Source organism: Pomacea canaliculata, linkage group LG1, assembly GCF_003073045.1.
Source record: "Pomacea canaliculata isolate SZHN2017 linkage group LG1, ASM307304v1, whole genome shotgun sequence".
NCBI lineage: Eukaryota > Metazoa > Mollusca > Gastropoda > Architaenioglossa > Ampullariidae > Pomacea > Pomacea canaliculata.
This window is the reverse complement of record NC_037590.1, coordinates 3152498-3173084: the sequence shown is the minus strand read 5'-3', so window position 1 is coordinate 3173084 and position 20587 is coordinate 3152498. Positions and strand designations below refer to the sequence as shown.

The 20587-nt window shown below is 43.0% G+C and overlaps 3 protein-coding genes and 2 long non-coding RNA genes across 6 annotated transcripts; 2 read left to right on the top strand and 3 right to left on the bottom strand.

Moving 5' to 3' along the window:
- Positions 1-3249: 3249 nt before the first annotated feature.
- On the bottom strand, positions 3250-8051 carry LOC112560085 (cytochrome P450 1A1-like). Its single transcript, XM_025231661.1, has 2 exons — positions 5706-8051; positions 3250-4991 (listed from the first exon to the last, which is right to left on the bottom strand). Exons 1-2 carry the CDS (start codon positions 5754-5756, stop codon positions 3519-3521), a joined length of 1524 nt encoding a protein of 507 aa, XP_025087446.1. The 5' UTR covers positions 5757-8051; the 3' UTR covers positions 3250-3518.
- Positions 8052-8061: 10 nt separating this feature from the next.
- Positions 8062-9985, top strand: LOC112560139. Its single transcript, XR_003098480.1, has 2 exons — positions 8062-8814; positions 9206-9985. It is a non-coding gene; the product is annotated as an uncharacterized LOC112560139 (long non-coding RNA).
- On the bottom strand, positions 9983-13019 carry LOC112560099 (cytochrome P450 1A1-like). Of its 2 annotated transcripts, XM_025231693.1 has the most exons (3): positions 12805-13019; positions 10870-12352; positions 9983-10592 (listed from the first exon to the last, which is right to left on the bottom strand). In XM_025231693.1, the coding sequence occupies exons 1-2, from the start codon at positions 12850-12852 to the stop codon at positions 10880-10882; spliced, it is 1521 nt and encodes a 506-aa protein (XP_025087478.1). In that variant the 5' UTR covers positions 12853-13019; the 3' UTR covers positions 9983-10592; positions 10870-10879. The 2 variants fall into 2 exon arrangements, with proteins under 2 accessions (XP_025087478.1, XP_025087471.1); XM_025231686.1 differs by having other exon boundaries at positions 10296-12352.
- Positions 13020-15154: 2135 nt separating this feature from the next.
- On the top strand, positions 15155-16549 carry LOC112560133. The gene is made up of 2 exons (XR_003098479.1): positions 15155-15313; positions 15659-16549. It is a non-coding gene; the product is annotated as an uncharacterized LOC112560133 (long non-coding RNA).
- LOC112560115 (cytochrome P450 1A1-like) lies at positions 15925-19555 on the bottom strand. The gene is made up of 2 exons (XM_025231705.1): positions 19423-19555; positions 15925-18924 (listed from the first exon to the last, which is right to left on the bottom strand). Exons 1-2 carry the CDS (start codon positions 19468-19470, stop codon positions 17452-17454), a joined length of 1521 nt encoding a protein of 506 aa, XP_025087490.1. The 5' UTR covers positions 19471-19555; the 3' UTR covers positions 15925-17451.
- Positions 19556-20587: the final 1032 nt, after the last annotated feature.

The window sequence follows — 20587 nt, the reverse complement described above, 5'->3', positions numbered from 1 at the left end:
ATTTGTCACTGGCCACCTTACAAACTCAGCTTCATCTCCATGTTCCGGTGAGATGGTCGAGGAACTCGGGAAAATGTGCTTCTGGGGAAGAGATGGAGATGAGAAATGATGTTACAAAACCAGATGCGTAGGTAGAAATAGTAGGTTGCCATGAGAACGCTGTGGTAGGTAGAAGTGGTATTGGAATATTAACGTCTCTGTGGTAGACCTGTAAGTCCAGATGTAACTGTGCTTTCAACATGATCATAGACTTACAAAATGGTGGAAGCAGCACACACACACACAAACCCACTTATCTTTTTAGTCTTCTTTGTCCTCCTAGTGCCGCAACCATACCAGCGGATCCGGTTCTGGGCCAAGGATCGATCTCCTCCTTGTCTGTCTCCGAACCCTGCGTTTCATCTGTGGGTTTAAGTCCAGAACTTGTCTGGTTAAACTCGGTGTCAAATTGCAATAAAATCAAATTGTCAACCGTACACTGCAGTCTATGCAAAAACTTATTAAATACATGTTTTACTAAAAACAAGGATATCGGCCGGCAGCTCTTCCTTGCGATGTAAGTGTCGAAGCAGGACTGAAGTATCGTTGGAAGTCAGAGAAACATTGCAGTATACTGCTGACGTCAGCAATGTCTGTAAGACACAATAACAAACACGTTAATGCTTTGTACAAAGCCAGGATTGTGTGTTTTCACGAGCAAACCGTCGATGTCGCAGTTGAAGATGTGAAATATTTTCACGGGTGAGTCCCGTGCTGTGTCCTGGTGACCGTTAGCACGGACACCTCGTGTCGCGTAGTCACTGGGTCAGTGGAACTTATTCTCTCCCTTGTCTTGCTTGTGTCTTGCCGTCCACACAAAGTCCCTCGACATTATGGGATAGCAATTGTCATGAACTGTGGAGGGCCGGCCATCTTGTCACTCATTTCTTGTAGGTGTTCTTTGTAGGGTACTGTAGTCCGTTTTCGATGTCCTCCATTGACTGGGCAGGCAACTCTGACCACGCGTACAATGATGTCTGGAGGGGAGAGGATCGGGTAGGTTGTTGCCGTCTGTCACTCCGATCTTGTTCACTCCATTGAGTGTGACGTGTGTGTTCCTGGCAGTTGGAGGGACCTAGGGGGACAGTAGCAGGGTGTTTGTGGTCCGTCGTGCACTAGTCATCTTCGTTAACAGCAGCCTCGTTGTCGATGACGTCACCGGTTCTGGGGCGTGTGCGTCTCGGTTCAGCGGATATGTTCATTGTTGTAAACGGCGAACTTGACTTTTTCACGAACTTTAGACACGTTAGTTGCTAACGGCTGTATAGCCTGGTGGTTAAAGACGAGGTCTGAAGACTGAAAGGTGGTGTGTTCAAATGACTGAGTCGTGAGTGAGTGAGTGAGTGAGTGAGTGAGTGAGTGAGTGAGTGAGTGAGTGAGTGAGTGAGTGAGTGAGTGAGTGAGTGAGTGAGTGAGTGAGTGAGTGAGTGAGTGAGTGAGTGAGTGAGTGAGTGAGTGAGTGAGTGAGTGAGTGAGTGAGTGAGTGAGTGAGTGAGTGAGTGAGTGAGTGAGTGAGTGAGTGAGTGAGTGAGTGAGTGAGTGAGTGAGTGAGTGAGTGAGTGAGTGAGTGAGTGAGTGAGTGAGTGAGTGAGTGAGTGAGTGAGTGAGTGAGTGAGTGAGTGAGTGAGTGAGTGAGTGAGTGAGTGAGTGAGTGAGTGAGTGAGTGAGTGAGTGAGTGAGTGAGTGAGTGAGTGAGTGAGTGAGTGAGTGAGTGAGTGAGTGAGTGAGTGAGTGAGTGAGTGAGTGAGTGAGTGAGTGAGTGAGTGAGTGAGTGAGTGAGTGAGTGAGTGAGTGAGTGAGTGAGTGAGTGAGTGAGTGAGTGAGTGAGTGAGTGAGTGAGTGAGTGAGTGAGTGAGTGAGTGAGTGAGTGAGTGAGTGAGTGAGTGAGTGAGTGAGTGAGTGAGTGAGTGAGTGAGTGAGTGAGTGAGTGAGTGAGTGAGTGAGTGAGTGAGTGAGTGAGTGAGTGAGTGAGTGAGTGAGTGAGTGAGTGAGTGAGTGAGTGAGTGAGTGAGTGAGTGAGTGAGTGAGTGAGTGAGTGAGTGAGTGAGTGAGTGAGTGAGTGAGTGAGTGAGTGAGTGAGTGAGTGAGTGAGTGAGTGAGTGAGTGAGTGAGTGAGTGAGTGAGTGAGTGAGTGAGTGAGTGAGTGAGTGAGTGAGTGAGTGAGTGAGTGAGTGAGTGAGTGAGTGAGTGAGTGAGTGAGTGAGTGAGTGAGTGAGTGAGTGAGTGAGTGAGTGAGTGAGTGAGTGAGTGAGTGAGTGAGTGAGTGAGTGAGTGAGTGAGTGAGTGAGTGAGTGAGTGAGTGAGTGAGTGAGTGAGTGAGTGAGTGAGTGAGTGAGTGAGTGAGTGAGTGAGTGAGTGAGTGAGTGAGTGAGTGAGTGAGTGAGTGAGTGAGTGAGTGAGTGAGTGAGTGAGTGAGTGAGTGAGTGAGTGAGTGAGTGAGTGAGTGAGTGAGTGAGTGAGTGAGTGAGTGAGTGAGTGAGTGAGTGAGTGAGTGAGTGAGTGAGTGAGTGAGTGAGTGAGTGAGTGAGTGAGTGAGTGAGTGAGTGAGTGAGTGAGTGAGTGAGTGAGTGAGTGAGTGAGTGAGTGAGTGAGTGAGTGAGTGAGTGAGTGAGTGAGTGAGTGAGTGAGTGAGTGAGTGAGTGAGTGAGTGAGTGAGTGAGTGAGTGAGTGAGTGAGTGAGTGAGTGAGTGAGTGAGTGAGTGAGTGAGTGAGTGAGTGAGTGAGTGAGTGAGTGAGTGAGTGAGTGAGTGAGTGAGTGAGTGAGTGAGTGAGTGAGTGAGTGAGTGAGTGAGTGAGTGAGTGAGTGAGTGAGTGAGTGAGTGAGTGAGTGAGTGAGTGAGTGAGTGAGTGAGTGAGTGAGTGAGTGAGTGAGTGAGTGAGTGAGTGAGTGAGTGAGTGAGTGAGTGAGTGAGTGAGTGAGTGAGTGAGTGAGTGAGTGAGTGAGTGAGTGAGTGAGTGAGTGAGTGAGTGAGTGAGTGAGTGAGTGAGTGAGTGAGTGAGTGAGTGAGTGAGTGAGTGAGTGAGTGAGTGAGTGAGTGAGTGAGTGAGTGAGTGAGTGAGTGAGTGAGTGAGAAACTAGAGTAACCCTGTGATACAAAATTAGTGTTTACATGAACACGTGCTGTAATATTAGAATTTCGACAACACATAAAGTAGGGAAAAGTAAAATCATCTCATCAACCATTATAACATGTTCATAATGACTATTAATGTACTTTCAAACTACTTTATTTCATATATTTTTTCAGTGAATTACAACACTGGGCACGTTTTCAATGGCATACGCCTTAAACGATAGCAATGGAGCCAGACACTATTTAACTTTCATACATGATTTATAAAACAAGCTTTAAGTTACAAGAAAGTAAATAATGTTCATCTCGACGATGATGATCCAAATTTTAGTTTTTGGTGTTTCTGTCAAGCCCCTCTTACATTGTAAAGAGAACGGTACCCATTAACAAAGAACATTATTCAAGTTACTCTCTTCGAGCAGCGCACACTTCGTACGGTTCTGGGTCACAACCAAGTCTGAAGACTCTCCCCAGTGTGTAGTCGGGTGCCCCGGGTGGCTTGTACAGTCGACAGCGTTGGATGAGGGTGGTGAAGGCCAGGAAGACCTCCATCCGCGCCAGATACTCGCCGACACATCGTCGTCTGCCCAGGGAGAAGACGATCACTTGCTCGGTCTTGGCTTTGTCCAGCTGACCGTTGTCCAACAGGAAACGCTCTGGTCGGAACTTCTCGGGGTCTCCCCACGTGTCCTGATCATGGAAAACGGAATAGAGGTTGACCAGAACCACTGTTCCTTCAGGAACATCGTAGCCTTGTACAGTTGTGTCGCAGACTGTGGCGTGAGGCAAAGCAAAAGGAACTGGACAGCTAAATCGAAAAATTTCATAGATGGTGGCCTCAACCATGGGTAGACGGGAACGGTCAGCGAGACACGGGTAGCGGGATTGACCGACAACGTCCTCTATCTCTTGGAATACTTTCTCCTGGGTTTGGGGAAAAGCCGCCATGAGCAGAACACTCCAATCAAGAAATGAAGCAATTGTTGTGCCACCGGCTCCAAAAATTGTATCAATGCTTTCAATGACTCGAGTACTGTCCAGCCCCACAGCTTTGTCCTCATCAGACAGGTGATTGGCTGCATGGAGCAGTCCATCAGTGATGTCCCGAAGATGCTCCTCATCGAATGTTTTCTTGTGCTCTTCCACCTTCTTCGTTCTCCTGACAAGGGATGCACCTGTGATTTCTAGAAAGGTGCTGACCTTCCATGGCATGATGTACCGGAGCCACGGCATCACGTCCACGGGATTTCCTGTGCTGGTGAATTCTCTAAACTTTTTGCCATTTTTCAGAGTACTAGCGAAGTCTGGATCTTCTCGAATGTTTTTGTTTCGTCCATAACAAAGCTGGTAAATCAAACTAGACGCTGCCATGGTGACAGCGTCGGAAGGCTGAAAAGGTTTGTTTCCGTGGGCAGCAAACTCCTCAGCAACAGTGATGGCCTCCGACACAATGATGTCCTCAATGGGATTATTTCTGGCGTTACTAAAGGCATACATGACATTGCTAACAATTTTGCGGTGAGCTTTCCAGATGGGTCCGAAGGCCGCAAATCCAAAATTCCTGCCCTCATTCAGGAGTCTGGCGGTGGTGAACGGTGGTCTGGCGGAAAAGTCGTCTCCCTTGGTTACAAGAGCTTCTTTGATGGCGTCCATCCCGTTGAGTACGATGGCCGGGAAGCTGCCCATTTGGATGCTGAACACATCTCCGTAAATGTTCCGCAGAGAAGAAAAGACAACTGTGGGGTGCTTCCCAAGGAACGGGAGGTAACCCACTAAGGGCAAGTTCCTGGGGCCAGGCGGCAGCTTGTAGCGTCCCTTGCTTAATGAGCTCATTAACTTCACAGCAACTAGTGTTACAGCAAACACTGCCGCTGTCACCTGCAAAGTTCAGACAGAAGCATCTTAGATACTGACGCAAACTATTATTCCTGTCATCGGTCCTCCGTTTTATTTATATTAGTGTGTGTTTGTCTAAATGTCTTCAAATATTTCTCATTTTCAATATTTTTTTATGAAAACAGCAATATCCTCTGTGGTTTTCAAGACTTTTGCTTTCGCTATTCCATAGGGCAAGATATCATATTGGGTCTGTAGTCTGTAGTCTGTGGTCTGTATTCAGGTAACATTGCACCAGACATCGCAGGTGTTGCATAAACCTGTAGCAACACCCTGTACCCAGACAGACAGTGCAGGTGTACCGACTAGGTACACGGCTCCTTAACACCTATCTTGGATAATGGGGCTTACATTTTAAGTATTCTGTGCACAAAGTGTCAAAAACAAACTCTCAGCGTCCAATTTAAGAGATGGAAATGTTTTCTCGATGAATATATATATACACTGCTTCCTACGAACCGCAGGAGTGACTATTATGATCCGCCTTACAACTATCAGCTATGAACAGATTCGGTGTCATTTCTGGAATAACAACACCGAATGTGTGAATATGTTTAGAATAGCAATATATTAACTATTTTTCAATAAAGATGAAAACGGTAAAAATGCAGAAGAAAAAGGCAAAAGAATGATAATGATGACAAGGATAAGAAAATGAAGAAGAATATAGCGACGAACAACGCCAATAACACTTACCTTGACTTCTCTGGAGACATTCCAGATGCTGCTCTCAAAGCCAACCACCATTTTCACAGGTTTCTGTGTTTGCACCTTTGTTAGTGTCGACGAAAGACAGAACAACAAGCGTGCAGTCTCGGTCTGAGCGAATGACACTTGCAGGAACCTTATATAAGTCTGACCTGACCTACAAACAACAGCGATGTGTGCTAACTGGGTCACGCTTCACCGACTGCAACCTTCCTCCCTTCTTCTCTCGCGGAGAGCTGTGAGTGACAGCTGAATGTTGTTGTTGCCATGTATCAATGTAGACTGCAACTACATGACATACAAAACACAATCTTCTGACCTTAGGCCCATTGTGTCACACATCTGTCGTGTGGGTTTGGTCTGTAGACAGATAAGCTAGAGAGTTCATGCAGGTTCCATGTCTGTAACCCGCAGCCTTGACCTTGTCTATTTTTGCCACGTTCCACGTGTGACCTCATAGGGGTGGACCTGGAATCAGCTAGTACCCGGTAAACCAGCTCGAAATCGTGTGTCTGTGTCTGATTCTCTTTGTTTCTTAGTGGATGATAGATGTCGCTTGTCGACCACTCTTTTACATGGAATGTGAGAGTTTTAGATAGATACTGATAATGATTTTATAAACCGTCATAATTTCATAAAGTGTCAGCAGGATCTGCATCTTCCCGAACATAGTTTTTGTTTCACCATAGCAGAGCTGGTACATCATGCTAGCTTGCCATGGTGACTAGGTCAGATAAGGCTGGAAAGATTGATAAGCAAGGGGTTCTTCAACAATAGTCTCTGAGCAGAATTGTACCGTTATTTTGTCAACATTGTACCGATTAACACTGTAGCAAAATCTTGGCAGTATTAAATCCTATATATATTCAACTTCTCGACAATGTCGGCCCAATATAAAATCGACTTTGCTCTTTGAGTATTGGGCCAATATACTTGGATATGATCGTACTGAGATGACTGCGATTGGGGTTATATACTGGGCTCACGTGGGTCAGCATTGTACCATTGTGAGCGCAAATCCAGCATGAATCCAATGTCTCCATTATAAACTGACTTTGCACTTGTAAAGTTCAATATAAGGTCAAAACGTCCGGCCAAGTCAGGCCAGTAATGTGTGACCATGTGCTACTGGAGGTCTTCTCAAGAGAAGAAACTATACAAAGCTAGCTACAAAACCATCGGCCTGTTTAACCCTTTCAGTAGAAGAACAGGCTGGCTTTAGACAATGCAAAAGAACAAACCTGTCCTTAAATAAAACCCTGCAGCAATGAGATTTCTTCCACAAAGTTCACTGACTTTAAGAAGGCGTTTGACAGAGTCTTGGGTGAAGCTTTGTGGCATGTTTAGTTTAGTTTACTCCTTGTTACTCCTGGAGGAGTATAGGGCCGCTTTGTGTCATACCGAGCTGACATTCCCTGTCAAAGAACTGTTCACGAGGCGTCGAGTTAGAGCTCAAATAACACAGTAAATGGAGTTTTAGTGAATGGTGATCTCTGAACAACTGCAAGAGATCAACAGGTTCAAGTATGTGGGATGTACCCTGTCCAAAAATGGCAACTGGACGGCAGAAATCTCCATCATTACTACAATAAAGGCGGCAGCAATGGCCAGGCTAAGCAGCATTTAGCATAGCAACACCATTAAATTTGTGACCAAGTGCTACTTTGCAAGTCTCTCATAATCCGTCTCCCACTTTACTGATACGACGAGAAATTTGAAAGATAAATGAATAGTAATGCAAGGAGATCAGGTGACTAAGACCTCGCGCGCACGTAATAACGAGCATATCTTTCTTTTAAAAAATCTGCACAGTCCTTTAAACAGGGTTTATCTCATCGGGACTTTCCGCTTTCTTTTTTTAATCTTTATTCTGGATTATTCGAGCTTAAAATAGGAATGACCAGATCATAGTAAAAGCTATGATCCATGAGTTGCATGGCATAAATGAGTTACACATTCTGACCATTGACGCAAACGCTTACGTGCGACGTGCAATTAGAGCGCTTGACTTGAGATACCCGCTGTCAGCACCAGATAACACCTGTGTTTATGGCTACAAGAGGCGATAGGCTGGTTACAATAAACCACACCTTAGTGAGTTTGCAAGTCTTCAGCAACAAAGGACTTAGTGCGTCCACGCAGCTCCCTTGATTGCAACACGTAGGGGATCGTCGATTTTTCCACCTGTGGGTGACCCATGCATGTGCAATGCAGTAATCAGGGTTTTCTACATTCTTGTTTTACGTTCGCGGTGACGTAGACGAGATTGGAGAGAATAAAAGGAGCTGAGGCGAAGATATCCTCTAGAGACTGAGAGGTTCTCACCTGAACAAGGTAGTGTATGACATTATATCAATTTATTTCACCTTTGATTTAAGAACATGATATTTTCACGTACTTTTTGACTTGTCGTGTGGAGTCCTGCTATACAGAGTGCTATATGCTGCTGTATGTATACAAGTTGCTGTTATGATAGTTTTAACTGTTGACGTTGCAGTTATTTGAACTATTTATAGGACTACATCATTTCCGCGCTATGCACACAAGCTCAAAAACATCATTCACTCTGGAACACTTACCTGCAGCCACCCGCGCGCACACACACACACGTCTATACTCAACCATTCTTCCCATTTTTGCACGAGGAGGTAATGTAAGAAAACACGAAAACCATGAAACAGCCGTTGCTTCATCATTACATTATTTCTGTTGACAATAGAGAAGAAACTCTATACAAAGCTAGCTACGGGAACCATAGGCCGCTTTGTGACATACCGTGATAAAATTGTCAAAGAAATGTTCATCGTGGCGTCGTTAGAGCTCAAATAACTATTAAAGGAGATCAACACTCGCGCGCGCACGTAATCATGAGCATATCTTTCTCTGAGCACAATGTGGCGAGCCTGTAAGCAGGGCTTATCTCATCGGGACTTTCCACTTTCTTTGATCTGTGCTCTGGAAAATTCGCGCTTAAAATAGGAATGACCAGATCATAGTCAATATAATCAGTTGAGCCGACGGTATCCCTTAGAACTTTACACACAGAGCAGCGTTCAAGTATTACACATCGACACCTGCGGAAGTCTTGACCCTACAGGTTAGTGCGAGGGATAGTAGTAATAAAATTCATATTTAATTAAAGAAAAAACATGATATATGTTTTCAGATGTTGCTTACACGTTGTGCCGGGAGTATTTTTTTCATTTATTCAATATTATTTATAAACCCAGTGTTTATGATTTTTTTTTATCTTATTGGTATTACTTATAATTCTGATTTCAAATGTGTTTATTTCCTCCAACCAGTACGAAAAGAGATTAAAAAAGTAGAATATTCACAGCAATCACTATTTAAAGAACAAGTATGGTGGGATTTTTCTAATAATTTGGCACAGCTCAGTATATTCCCCCACTGCTCTGTAGGCAGATCATTAAGCTTAGTTGATTAGTTGAAATAATAACAGCTACTTTTGCTCTTGTTCTTCACAGAAACAAAAATGAAGGCACGCCGAGGGACCCTACAGGCCCTGCTTGACAAGGCTAAGGCAGGACGCCTGAAATCCGTTCGTGTTTCCAAGGTTCCACCAACTAGAGCCTGGAATCACACGCCCCGTTACTCGAGAAGTAAAATAACCTTCACTCCAGTACCAAATATGAAACTGGCAAAGACCCTTATGCTTCAAACTGCCAAAAAAGGATCCCTTGATAATAAACAGAAAACTAGCAATGCCCCCAATACAAGCGGCTACTTGTGTGCAGTCGAAAGAAGGAGGAGACCTCGTGTTAAACAATAAGCTCCATCAACTATATAGTCCACAATATCTTGCAGCACCGAAGCTATGGTGTCTTCAGCTTTAAGCATCCCAGACATTTTTAAATAGCGTCTGATAGCATCTTTTCTTGATTTAAAGCATTTAATTTAAAGTTTTGTCATTTTATTTGACGCATAGTGTTGGATGTGATTATTTGGAAAATGTGCAAGTGTTTGAATTTAGGTATTGTGGTGTTGATTAGTGTCTTTGGACTTCAACTGTACTGGCGTTAGTTTACAATTTTACACATTTACTATAATATGCTTGCTCTGATGCAGAGTGAGATAAAAGAGAGAGAAACAGAAAAGTTACTAATTCAAAAGACTCGCAGTGAGACGAACAAATAAAAAAGTATAAATTAAATATTTGTTACAATACATTACTGCTGTATGCACTTTTATTAATTGATTTGTTTGTAAAAATGTAACAAATATAATAAAATCTTGTCCAGAAGGATTTTATTTGGCTCATTTAATCATTCGATATTAATTTGCATGAATAAAAGTAAATCGTGAGCATGAAGGAATGACAAAGTGTCAATTAAACTTTCAATACTAGTCTTCCCCTTATCATTTCTTCAGACAGACAGACAGACAGACACAGACAGACACACAGACAGACACTCTGACCCTTTATGTCCCACATACCGAGAGAATTTGCGGGATCCGGAGACTATCCTCAAGCCAACGATCCTCAAGGTCCATGCGTCACTACACGTGTCAAGACGAACAGACAGACAGGCTCAAGAGACAAACAAACACATCAGCAATTAATACAAATTTAATATTTATTCGAATGCCCAAATTATCGTCTACACTACCTCTAATATGTTTTTTAAAAAAGTAAAAGCTGCGCCAGACTTCTATTTCTTTATTGTAATTACTCATCATCATCATCATCATCATCATCATCATCATCATCATCCAGCATAAATTTACCAGCTAAATAAATCATGGCCTAAAAGAATTCTGGTTTATTATATATAATTTCTGGATTCATATTTTTTAGATAAATACATGCCCATAGAAGTCAAACCGTCCCACAAGCAGTTCCTGAATAATCATCTGCACATGAATCATGAAACAAGATTTTGTGTAACCCATGTTCCAAAACTGTCTGATGTCACTATACACACTTTCAAGGGCGATTCAGACATTGGAATGCAGGAAATTATTTCGTAATGTGTTAGAAAATTGTCAACGTGACACGTTTTCAATATCATATGCATTCATTTAAGTCAGAAGCAGCACTTAGGTTACTTTTTGACCTGATTTAAAAAATCAAATTACAACTCAAAATGTCTTTAAAAAGTGAATGAATCAAAGTCCAGTGGCAACTCACATCGCTGTTGTTACTCTCTTCGAGCAGCGCACACTTCGTACACTTCCGGCTCACATGCAAGTCGAAACACTTTTCCCAGTGTGTAGTCAGGTGCCCCGGGTGGCTTGTACAGTCGACAGCGTTGGATGAGGGTGGTGAAGGCAAGGAAGACCTCCATGCGTGCAAGAAACTCGCCGACACATCGTCGTCTGCCCAGGGAGAAGACGATGACTTGCTCGGCCTTGACTTTGTCCAGCTGACCGTTGTCCAACAGGAAACGCTCTGGTCGGAACTTCTCGGGGTCTACCCACGTTTCTTTATCATGGAGGACAGAATATAGGTTGATCAGAACCACCGTTCCTTCAGGAACATCGTAGCCTTGTACAGTCGTGTCGCAGATTGTGGCGTGAGGCAAAGCCAATGGAACTAGACTACCGAAGCGAAACACTTCGTAGATGACAGCCTCTACCATGGGTAGACTGGAACGGTCAGTGAGGGACGGGTAGCGAGTTAGTCCAACAACGTTCTCTATCTCTTTGAATACCTTCTCCTGGACCTCAGGGAACGCTGCCATGAGAAGAACACTCCAGTCAAGGAAGGAAGACACTGTGCCCCCACCAGCTCCAAAAATAGTGTCCAGACTTTCAATGACTCGCGTGCTGTCCAGTCCGACGGCTTTCTCCTCTTTAGACAGATGGTTGGCTGCATGGAGCAGCCCATCGGTGATGTCCCGAAGATGGTTCTCATCAAATGTCTTTTCGTGTTCTTCGACCTTCTTTGTTCTCCGTTTGATCCCCGAATCTATGATTTCTAGAAACTTGCTGACTCTCCAAGGCATGATGTGACGGAGCCATGGCATGACATTAACGAGGTTCCCGGGACCATTGAACTTTCCAAACTCCTGGGCGTTAATCAGAGTGTTTTCAAAGTCTGGGTCTTCGCGAATATTTCTATGTCGGCCATAACAAAGTTGGTAGATCATGCTCGACGCTGCCAGGGTGATGGTCACCCGTGGATAAAATGGTTTATTTCCATGAGCAACGAACTCATCGACAATGGTGTCGACCTCCGTAACAACAATGTCCTCGATAGGATTATTTCTTGCGTTGGTGAAGGCGTACATCACATGCCTGACAACTTTCCGGTGAGCTTTCCAGATGGGCCCAAAAGCAGCGAATCCGAAATTCCTGCCCTCGTTCAGTAGTTTAGCGGAGGTGAAAGCTGGTCTGGCCGAAAAATCATCGCCTCGCGTTACAAGAGCTTCTCTGATAGCATCCATCCCGTTGAGGACGATGGTAGGAAAGCTGCCCATGTTAATGCTGAACACATCGCCGTAGATGTCACGCAAGGAGCCGAAGGTCAGGGCCGGAGCTTTGCCGAGGAAAGGGAGGTAACCCAAAAGAGGGACATTGCGGGGACCTGGGGGCAGGTTGTACTGCTTCTTGTTCAGAGAGGTGATCAGCTTGACAGCCGCAAGTGTGACAGCAAACACAGCCACTGTGGCCTGGAATACGAACAAATAGTCTAAAAGGAAATGTCAGCAGAAAATGTTCAAGGAATAAGGGAGGGAAGTAGAGACTGTGGGTGCTATTACTTGCTGAAAACGTTATAGTTGGTTGACATGTCAAGCTATTTTGGCCTCATACACTGGTGCAGAATCCACAGATATATTATATGCATCAGATGCGAACTTTGAACTCACGATTCTCACCGACACAAGTATTGCCAGTTCGTCACCGTACTGCTGTTATTTATTTATCTGGCAATAACAGCTATAATAATATTATCATTACGAGGTTTCAATTTTATGCTGAAGCATTTGCGTGAGAAAAAGATGTTAATCAAACCTTCAGTATTTAATCGCAAGTAATTATTCCATTTAAGCAAATACGATATTCGTCTTCAGCTTCTGTACATTGTAGACTAAATGAAGGAATGAAACAAAGAATACTTTACCTTGATTTCATTCAAATGGTTTGAAAATGTGCTCCCTAGATCTGCCATTTCAGTTCAAAACTCTTAGTATATTCAGGTTTCACAGATATCCTTAAAAATGCACTAGAGCCTCACTCACAGATGTACATATATCTTGAATCTTTCAAATGAATGCAGCCCGGGACACGACTACTGATGACTACGTAGGATGTCAAACTGCGAATGAAAACTCGATGGGCAAAGATTATATATGATTAGAAGCACATTGTCCTTTGTTTGCGACAGCACGTTCATCCTTGACCTGTGGGTGGCTAGGAGAGCAAAGCATGTGACCTTTTAAAGGTACCATTTATGTCTCTTGTTTTTCTGGGTCACATTCTGACTCAAAAGGCTTATAATCCTTACCCTCTGTTCTCTCTCTCCCTCGTTCCCTCTTTTGCTATCTTCATCTTTAATTTCCTCATTAATGTTATCAAAAGCATAATCTTTCCCATGAAACATATGAACCGTTTGACAGACTTTACTACAAAGAATTTTTTTAAAATTATGATATGATGTCGGGTTGTCTCTCTTGTACACTTGCATCTATTTTACACCCGCATAAGAGTATGTTGAATAGCAGACAAAAGTACTTGTAACAGCGCCTTAAACGATTTTGATGTTATCTTCTTTTTAACGACTAGATGTCCTACCTAAACCCTTTATAACAAAGATTGCAATGGATATTAATGTACCCTTATGTACTGAGGGCAAAGCTGCAATCAGTAGTTTGTCATTAGCTTGACTGACAGCACGGAGACCTCACATGTCTTCACAGTCTTGTCTTCAGTTATCCTGTGCAAGTGCAAGACATTTACTGTGATCCTGTTTCTACTGAAAACTAACTTACAAATTCAGCTTACTGAAAGGGCTGATTGAATGAAACAATGCCATTTGTCTGTTAAAAAAATCCACGAGTCTTAAGATTTACTCCTGAGTATACTCAGTCATTCCGGGTAGTCTGTGAGTTAAACTAAGTTGGATGAGGGCAGTGAAGGCCAAGACTTCCATGCGCCCCAGAAACTTTCCCACACATCGTCGTCTGTCTAGAATGGATGTAAGAGAGGAGCAGCATGTCTGTGGAAATAAAAGCGGGTACGTTTGCTTATGTTTAGATTCATTGCTGTCTTGCTTTAGCTCCCTGTCAAAGCGAATGACTTCCCATGATTTGCTTTATATGTACCTCTTTTACACAGCTATGGCCACAGAAAGAAAGCGTAGTGGGAACGCTTGTATAAGGTAGCGTGTATACAGGTGACAGTACTTTGTTCCCTCCACCCTGCACCCCTTCCGCCCTCGATCATATCTGGTCACGCAAGTGCAAAACAGACACAACGGCGGGTGACTTAGTCCCCGAACTTGTTAGTATTCATAGCAGGCACAATTTAGTGTTTGCACCCGTCACCGAAAGGTGACTGGTCCCGTAGGAAGGGAAGTAAAAACCTAGTTAATTTCCGCAAGGTGACTAGGCTCTTTAAATTGTTTCTCCATCGACATCCCCTCTCCAAGTGCCGCGAGATGGCTACAGATTTTTTTCAAAACTTTAGTTTCGATCGAGTCCCATGCACTATAACTATAGAAGACAACAATGAATTGACAGAGGTCCTTCTCCTACCAAGCTCCATCAGCTTGGAACAGACTTCCCGTCAGCATTCGTCACTCTGATTCTCTTACCAGCTATAAGTCCAGCTTCTCGGAACAGCTTCATTCACACTGACTATGAGCGCCTGTACGTACTCGTATGAGCGGGTTTTCTGTAGTAAAAGTGAGCGTGTCCGTTCTATATGAAGCGCATGGTGGTTGGTGATTTACTTCTCTATATCATTTCTGCAAACGCTTTGAGAAAATCGCTGGAAAAAGCGCTACTCTCATTATTATTGCGTACTTGACTCAGCAGACGACATACCAGTCGCTACAACCTACTTTGCGCATGCATATATAATCATGCATCCCATTGACTTACGAAGCAGTTACTTACACTGCTGTCATGCTATGGTGATCCTTGAGTTGCATGGCCTAAATAAGGAGTTACACATTCTGACCCTTGACACAAACGCTCACGTAAGACGCATGATTAGAGCGCTTGACTTGAGATACCCGCTGTCAGCACCAGATAACACCTGTGTTTATGGCTGTAAGAGGCGATTGGCTGGTTACAATAAACCACACCTTAGGGAGTTTGCAAGTCTTGAGCAACAAAGGACCTTGTGTGTCCACGCAGCTACTAAGCTTGCAACACGTAGGTCAGCGGTTCTCAACCTTTGGGACGTGCTTACAAGGGGGGCGCGAAGGTGGTTTTTCTCTGTAAGGAAAAAGTTACATCTGATACCCGGCTTATGTCATGCACCCGAGCCTTATTAAGATCGGGATTTTCCACTTTCTTTTTTTACTTTCGCGGTTAAAGTAAGAATGACTAGATTGGAGAGAATAAAAGGAGCTGAGGCCAAGATATCCTCTAGTCTAGACACCGAGAGGTTCTCAACCGATCAAGGTAGTGTGTGACATTAGAGCAATTTATGTAACCTTTGATTTGAGAAAATCATATTTTCACGTACTTTTTGACTGGTGGAGTCCTGCTATACAGAGTGCTATATGCTGCTGTATGTAAACAAGTTGCTGTTATGATAGCTTTAACTGTTGACGTTGCAGTTATTTGAACTATTTATAAGACTACATGTACATCATTTCCGCGCTGTGCATCACAAGCTCGAGAAACATCACTCATCGCCACACACACACACATGTACACTCAATCTTTCTTCCCATCTTTGCACGAGGAGTTCATCATTACATTATTTATGTTGCCAATTGTTATGTTGTCTGTTGTTAACTGCAGACGTTTGCTGTTACTTTGGGAAATGAAGCCACGCCAGGTTTCAATGAAAACCCTTGTCAAGAAAGCCAAGAAGAGAAAGCTGAAGTACATCGGAGCTACCAAGAATGCTAGTGCCAGATGGAAACAACATAAGCAAAGATTTCCACGAGCGAGAATGATTTTCGCTCCCACACTCAATATGAAGGCCCGTGAGAACAGCCTTTTCAAGATTGCAAGGGGAATACTTAATAAACAGAAACGAAGCAACGCCCCCAAGAAACCGGGGAATATTTACGGGATTCCAAGAAACAGAAAATAGACCATGAGGAGTCCTGTCACGAATGTCACGAGCTTCACCAACTTTCTTCGCTGCATTCTGTGGTAGTGAAGACAATATCTACAAGCTCGACAGCCAAAATGGTCTACAAGAGTAAATAATTTCATATGACTGAGCTGAACTCAACACCCACGTCATGGTGACTACACAACCTCAAGAATCAGAGACGTTAAAAACTAAACATTTAAAGGCTACTTTCATTTTCTCAAACTTAAAACTGTTCCTAAGAAGCTAATTTAGAAATGTTCTGCAAAAGTCCTTCCGATGTCATTTATGTGTTGCACATATGCGTGCACAGAAAATGTGGTTCATACTGAAAGTCTGGCTTTAAGCAGTTTTGTCTTATTTAAAACAATTTTATTTTTTAAAATTTTCTATTAAAAATTCGTTCTGTGCACCATGTTTTTATAAAACTTATTATCTAAAAAGATTTTAAGCTTAGAGTTGTTTAAAATTAGGAATGTGTTATGCATCAACTATCCACAGGTTTTATCGTGGAGACGGCTACATTTGTTAAATTTGCTCTTGTAGACTTTCAAATGAGAGGGAAGAATAAAAAGTTTTTCTCTTCCTAATTTGTATGAGTATGAGTGTTTATTGCAGACTGTGACTAATACATTGCCATGTTGAATGCTGTAAAGTTTGTTTTTTTTAATTTTCGCTAGACCACAAATAGCACGAACTAAAAGATGAAGTAACAGACAGACAGACACAGACAGACACACAGACAGACACTCTGACCCTTTATGTCTCACATTCCGAGAAAAATGTACAGGATCCGGAGACTATCCTCAAGCCCACGATCCTCAAGGTCCATGCGTCACTACACGTGTCAAGACGAACAGACGGACAAGTTCAAAAGACAAGCACACACATGAGCAACTAATACAAATTTAATATTTATAGGAGCGCCAAAAGTATCGTCTACACTACCTCTAATCTGTGTAAAAAAAAAAAATTAAATCTGCAACAGAAATGTATTTCATTATTTTGATTACTACTCCTCCTACTACTGCTACTCCTACTCCTACTCTCTTCTCATCATCATCATCATCCTGCAGCATAAATTTATCATCTAAATAAATCATGGCCTAAAAGAATTCTAGTTTATTATATATATTTTCTGGATTCATATTATTTAGATAAATACATGGCTATGGAAGTCAAACCATCCCACAAGCAGTTCCTGAGTAAACATCTGCACATGAATCTCTTTGTAACACATGTTCCAAAACTGTCTGCTGTCACTATACACACTTTCAAGAGCGATTCAGACATTCGAATGCAGGAAATTATTTCGTAATGTGTTAGAAAATTGTCAAAGTTACATGTTTTCAATATCATATGCATTCGTTTAAGTCAGTAGCAGCACTTAGGTTACTTTTGACCTGATTTAAAAAATCAAATTACAAATCAAAATGTATAAACAAAAAAAAAAATTAATAAATCAAAGTCCAGAGGCAACACATCGCTTCTGTTACTCTCTTCGAGCAGCACACACTTCGTACGGTTCTGGGATACATGCAAGTCGGAACACTTTTCCGAATGTGTAGCCGGGTACCCCGGGTGGCTTGTACAGTCGACAGCGTTGGATGAGGGTGGTGAAGGCAAGGAAGACCTCCATGCGTGCAAGAAACTCGCCGACACATCGTCGTCTGCCCAGGGAGAAGACGATCACTTGCTCAGCCTTGACTTTGTCCAGCTGACCGTTGTCCAACAGGAAACGCTCTGGTCGGAACTTCTCGGGGTCTACCCACGTTTCTTTATCATTGAGGACAGAATAGAGGTTGATCAGAACCACCGTTCCTTCAGGAACATCGTAGCCTTGTACAGTCGTGTCGCAGATTGTGGCGTGAGGCAAAGCCAGTGGAACTAGACTACCGAAGCGAAACACTTCGTAGATGACAGCCTCTACCATGGGTAGACTGGAACGGTCAGTGAGGGACGGGTAGCGAGTTAGTCCAACAATGTTCTCTATCTCTTTGAATGCCTTCTCCTGGACCTCAGGGTACGCTGCCATGAGAAGAACACTCCAGTCAAGGAAGGAAGACACTGTGCCCCCACCAGCTCCAAAAATAGTGTCCAGACTTTCAATGACCCGAGTGCTGTCCAGTCCGACGGCTTTCTCCTCTTTAGACAGATGGTTGGCTGCATGGAGCAGCCCATCAGTGATGTCCCGAAGATGGTTCTCGTCAAATGTCTTTTTGTGTTCTTCGACCTTCCTTGTTCTCCGTTTGAGCCCCGAATCTATGATTTCTAGAAACTTGCTGACTCTCCAAGGCATGATGTGACGGAGCCATGGCATGACATTAACGAGGTTCCCGGGACCATTGAACTTTCCAAACTCCTGGGCGTTAATCAGAGTGCTTTCAAAGTCTGGGTCTTCGCGAATATTTCTATGTCGGCCATAGCAAAGTTGGTAGATCATGCTCGACGCTGCCAGGGTGATGGTCACCCGTGGATAAAATGGTTTATTTCCATGAGCAACGAACTCATCGACAATGGTGTCGACCTCCGTAACTACAATGTCCTCAATAGGATTATTTCTGGCGTTGGTGAAGGCGTACATCACATGCCTGACAACTTTCCGGTGAGCTTTCCAGATGGGTCCAAAAGCAGCGAATCCGAAATTCCTGCCCTCGTTCAGTAGTTTAGCGGAGGTGAAAGCTGGTCTGGCCGAAAAATCATCGCCTCGCGTTACAAGAGCTTCTTTGATGGCATCCATCCCGTTGAGGACGATGGTAGGAAAGCTGCCCATGTTAATGCTGAACACGTCGCCGTACATGTCACGCAAGGAGCCGAAGGTCAGGGCCGGAGCTTTGCCGAGGAAAGGGAGGTAACCCAAAAGAGGGACATTGCGGGGACCTGGGGGCAGGTTGTACTGCTTCTTGTTCAGAAAGGTGATCAGCTTGACAATCGCAAATGTGACAGCAAACACAGCCACCGTGGCCTGGAATACGAACAAATAGTCTAAAAGGAAATGTCAGCAGAAAATGTTCAAGGAATAAGGGAGGGAAGTAGAGTCTGTGGGTGCTATTACTTGCTGCCACACCCTCACTTTCTTTTTCTGGGAGGTGGAAGGGAGGGAAAAGGTTAGAGTTGGTTGACATGTCAAGCTATTTCAGCCTCATACACTGGTGCAGAATCAACAGATATATTATGTGCATCAGATGCGAACTTTGAACTCACGATTCTCACCGACACAAGTATTGCCAGTTCGTCACCGTACTGCTGTTATTTATTTATCTGGCAATAACAGCTATAATAATATTATCATTACGAGGTTTCAATTTTATGCTGAAGCGCTTGCGTGAGAAAAAGATGTTAATCAAACCTTCAGTAATTTAGTGCAGGTAATTGTTTCATCTAAGCTAATAATTAAAGAGTTTCTTCGTCAGGTTCTGTACATTGTGGACTGAATGAAGGAATGAAACAAAGAATACTTTACCTTGATTTCATTCAAATGGTTTGAAAAAAAGCTCCCAAGATCTGCCATTTCAGTTCAATTTTAAAACTAGAGCCTCACTAGTGTATATATATATATCTTTATTTTTTTCAAAAGAATGCAGCCCGGAATACGACGTACTGATGACAAACCGAATAAAAACTCGATGGGCAAAGATTATATATGATTAGAAGCACATTGTCATTTGCTTGCCAGGACACGTTCATCCTTGACCTGTGGGTGTCTAGAAATAAAAAGCATGTGACCTTTTAAAGGTACCATTTAAAGGGATACTCAAGGGAAAATAAAACTGCTTAGAAACTCGTAAAGAGTAGGATCAATGTGAATCTCGACTATTTTCATGTCTGTTCATGTGGGAAAAGTTTAAGGCTTCTAGTAGAATGTTTTGTTTGATAAGAGAAATTACACTGGACTCTTTCGTTTGTTTCACGTGACGTCACGTGACCTTATGACGTTTCAGTAAGATTGTTTACTCACAAATGCACCAGTCTGAAACTCTGATAAATAAATCTATGTACACACACATTTAAACAACAAACATATAATTTAAAAGCACAGGCATAATAACACATAAAGCAAACGTCTCTGCTTGAATTCTGTGTATCGTTGTTATAAAGTAAGTCTTTAGTGGAATTATTCAAACTATACCCCAAAAGGCTGCAAATATTGTCTCTTTAAAATATTTAAACACAGATATTTCGAAATATTAATTTTTGAAACTATCCTTCGGAAATTTCACTTTTAAACCTAAATTATCATGTACAATGGGAAGATTCCGGTTTGTATGTGTGTGTGAGAGAGAGAGAGAGGAAATAATTGGCAAGACAAATATAATTTTATTTTTTAAATACACTACGAAGTGAATTGGTCAACAACAATGCCCAGTGAACAGAGTTCGAGTCCATTATGTTTATTTAAAGTGCTTGAAGGTAAAGCATGCGTTCACTTTCTGTTCCCGTGCACACAATATAACTTACTCATATAGTCCTATACCTGCTTTGTCCTTTGACTGCCGCAACATTTTCCTCGCCCTCCGAGGATGTGCAGTCGATGACATTGTGAGCTGATGCAAGTGGTTAAGATTGGTATGGTTGAACATTACTCATGGCCACCTTGATTTAATGATCACAAATCCAGCTAAGGAGAC

Excerpts from the sequence above, each read along its gene's own strand:
- LOC112560099 (XM_025231693.1), bottom strand. The coding sequence starts at position 12,852 with ATGGCAGATCTAGGGAGCACATTTTCAAACCATTTGAATGAAATCAAG. Across the intron at positions 12,353-12,804 it reads ACCATTTGAATGAAATCAAG|GCCACAGTGGCTGTGTTTGC; the intron begins GTAAAGTATTCT and ends TTCGTATTCCAG.
- LOC112560115 (XM_025231705.1), bottom strand. The coding sequence starts at position 19,470 with ATGGCAGATCTTGGGAGCTTTTTTTCAAACCATTTGAATGAAATCAAG. Across the intron at positions 18,925-19,422 it reads ACCATTTGAATGAAATCAAG|GCCACGGTGGCTGTGTTTGC; the intron begins GTAAAGTATTCT and ends TTCGTATTCCAG.
- LOC112560085 (XM_025231661.1), bottom strand. The coding sequence starts at position 5,756 with ATGGTGGTTGGCTTTGAGAGCAGCATCTGGAATGTCTCCAGAGAAGTC. Across the intron at positions 4,992-5,705 it reads ATGTCTCCAGAGAAGTCAAG|GTGACAGCGGCAGTGTTTGC; the intron begins GTAAGTGTTATT and ends TGAACTTTGCAG.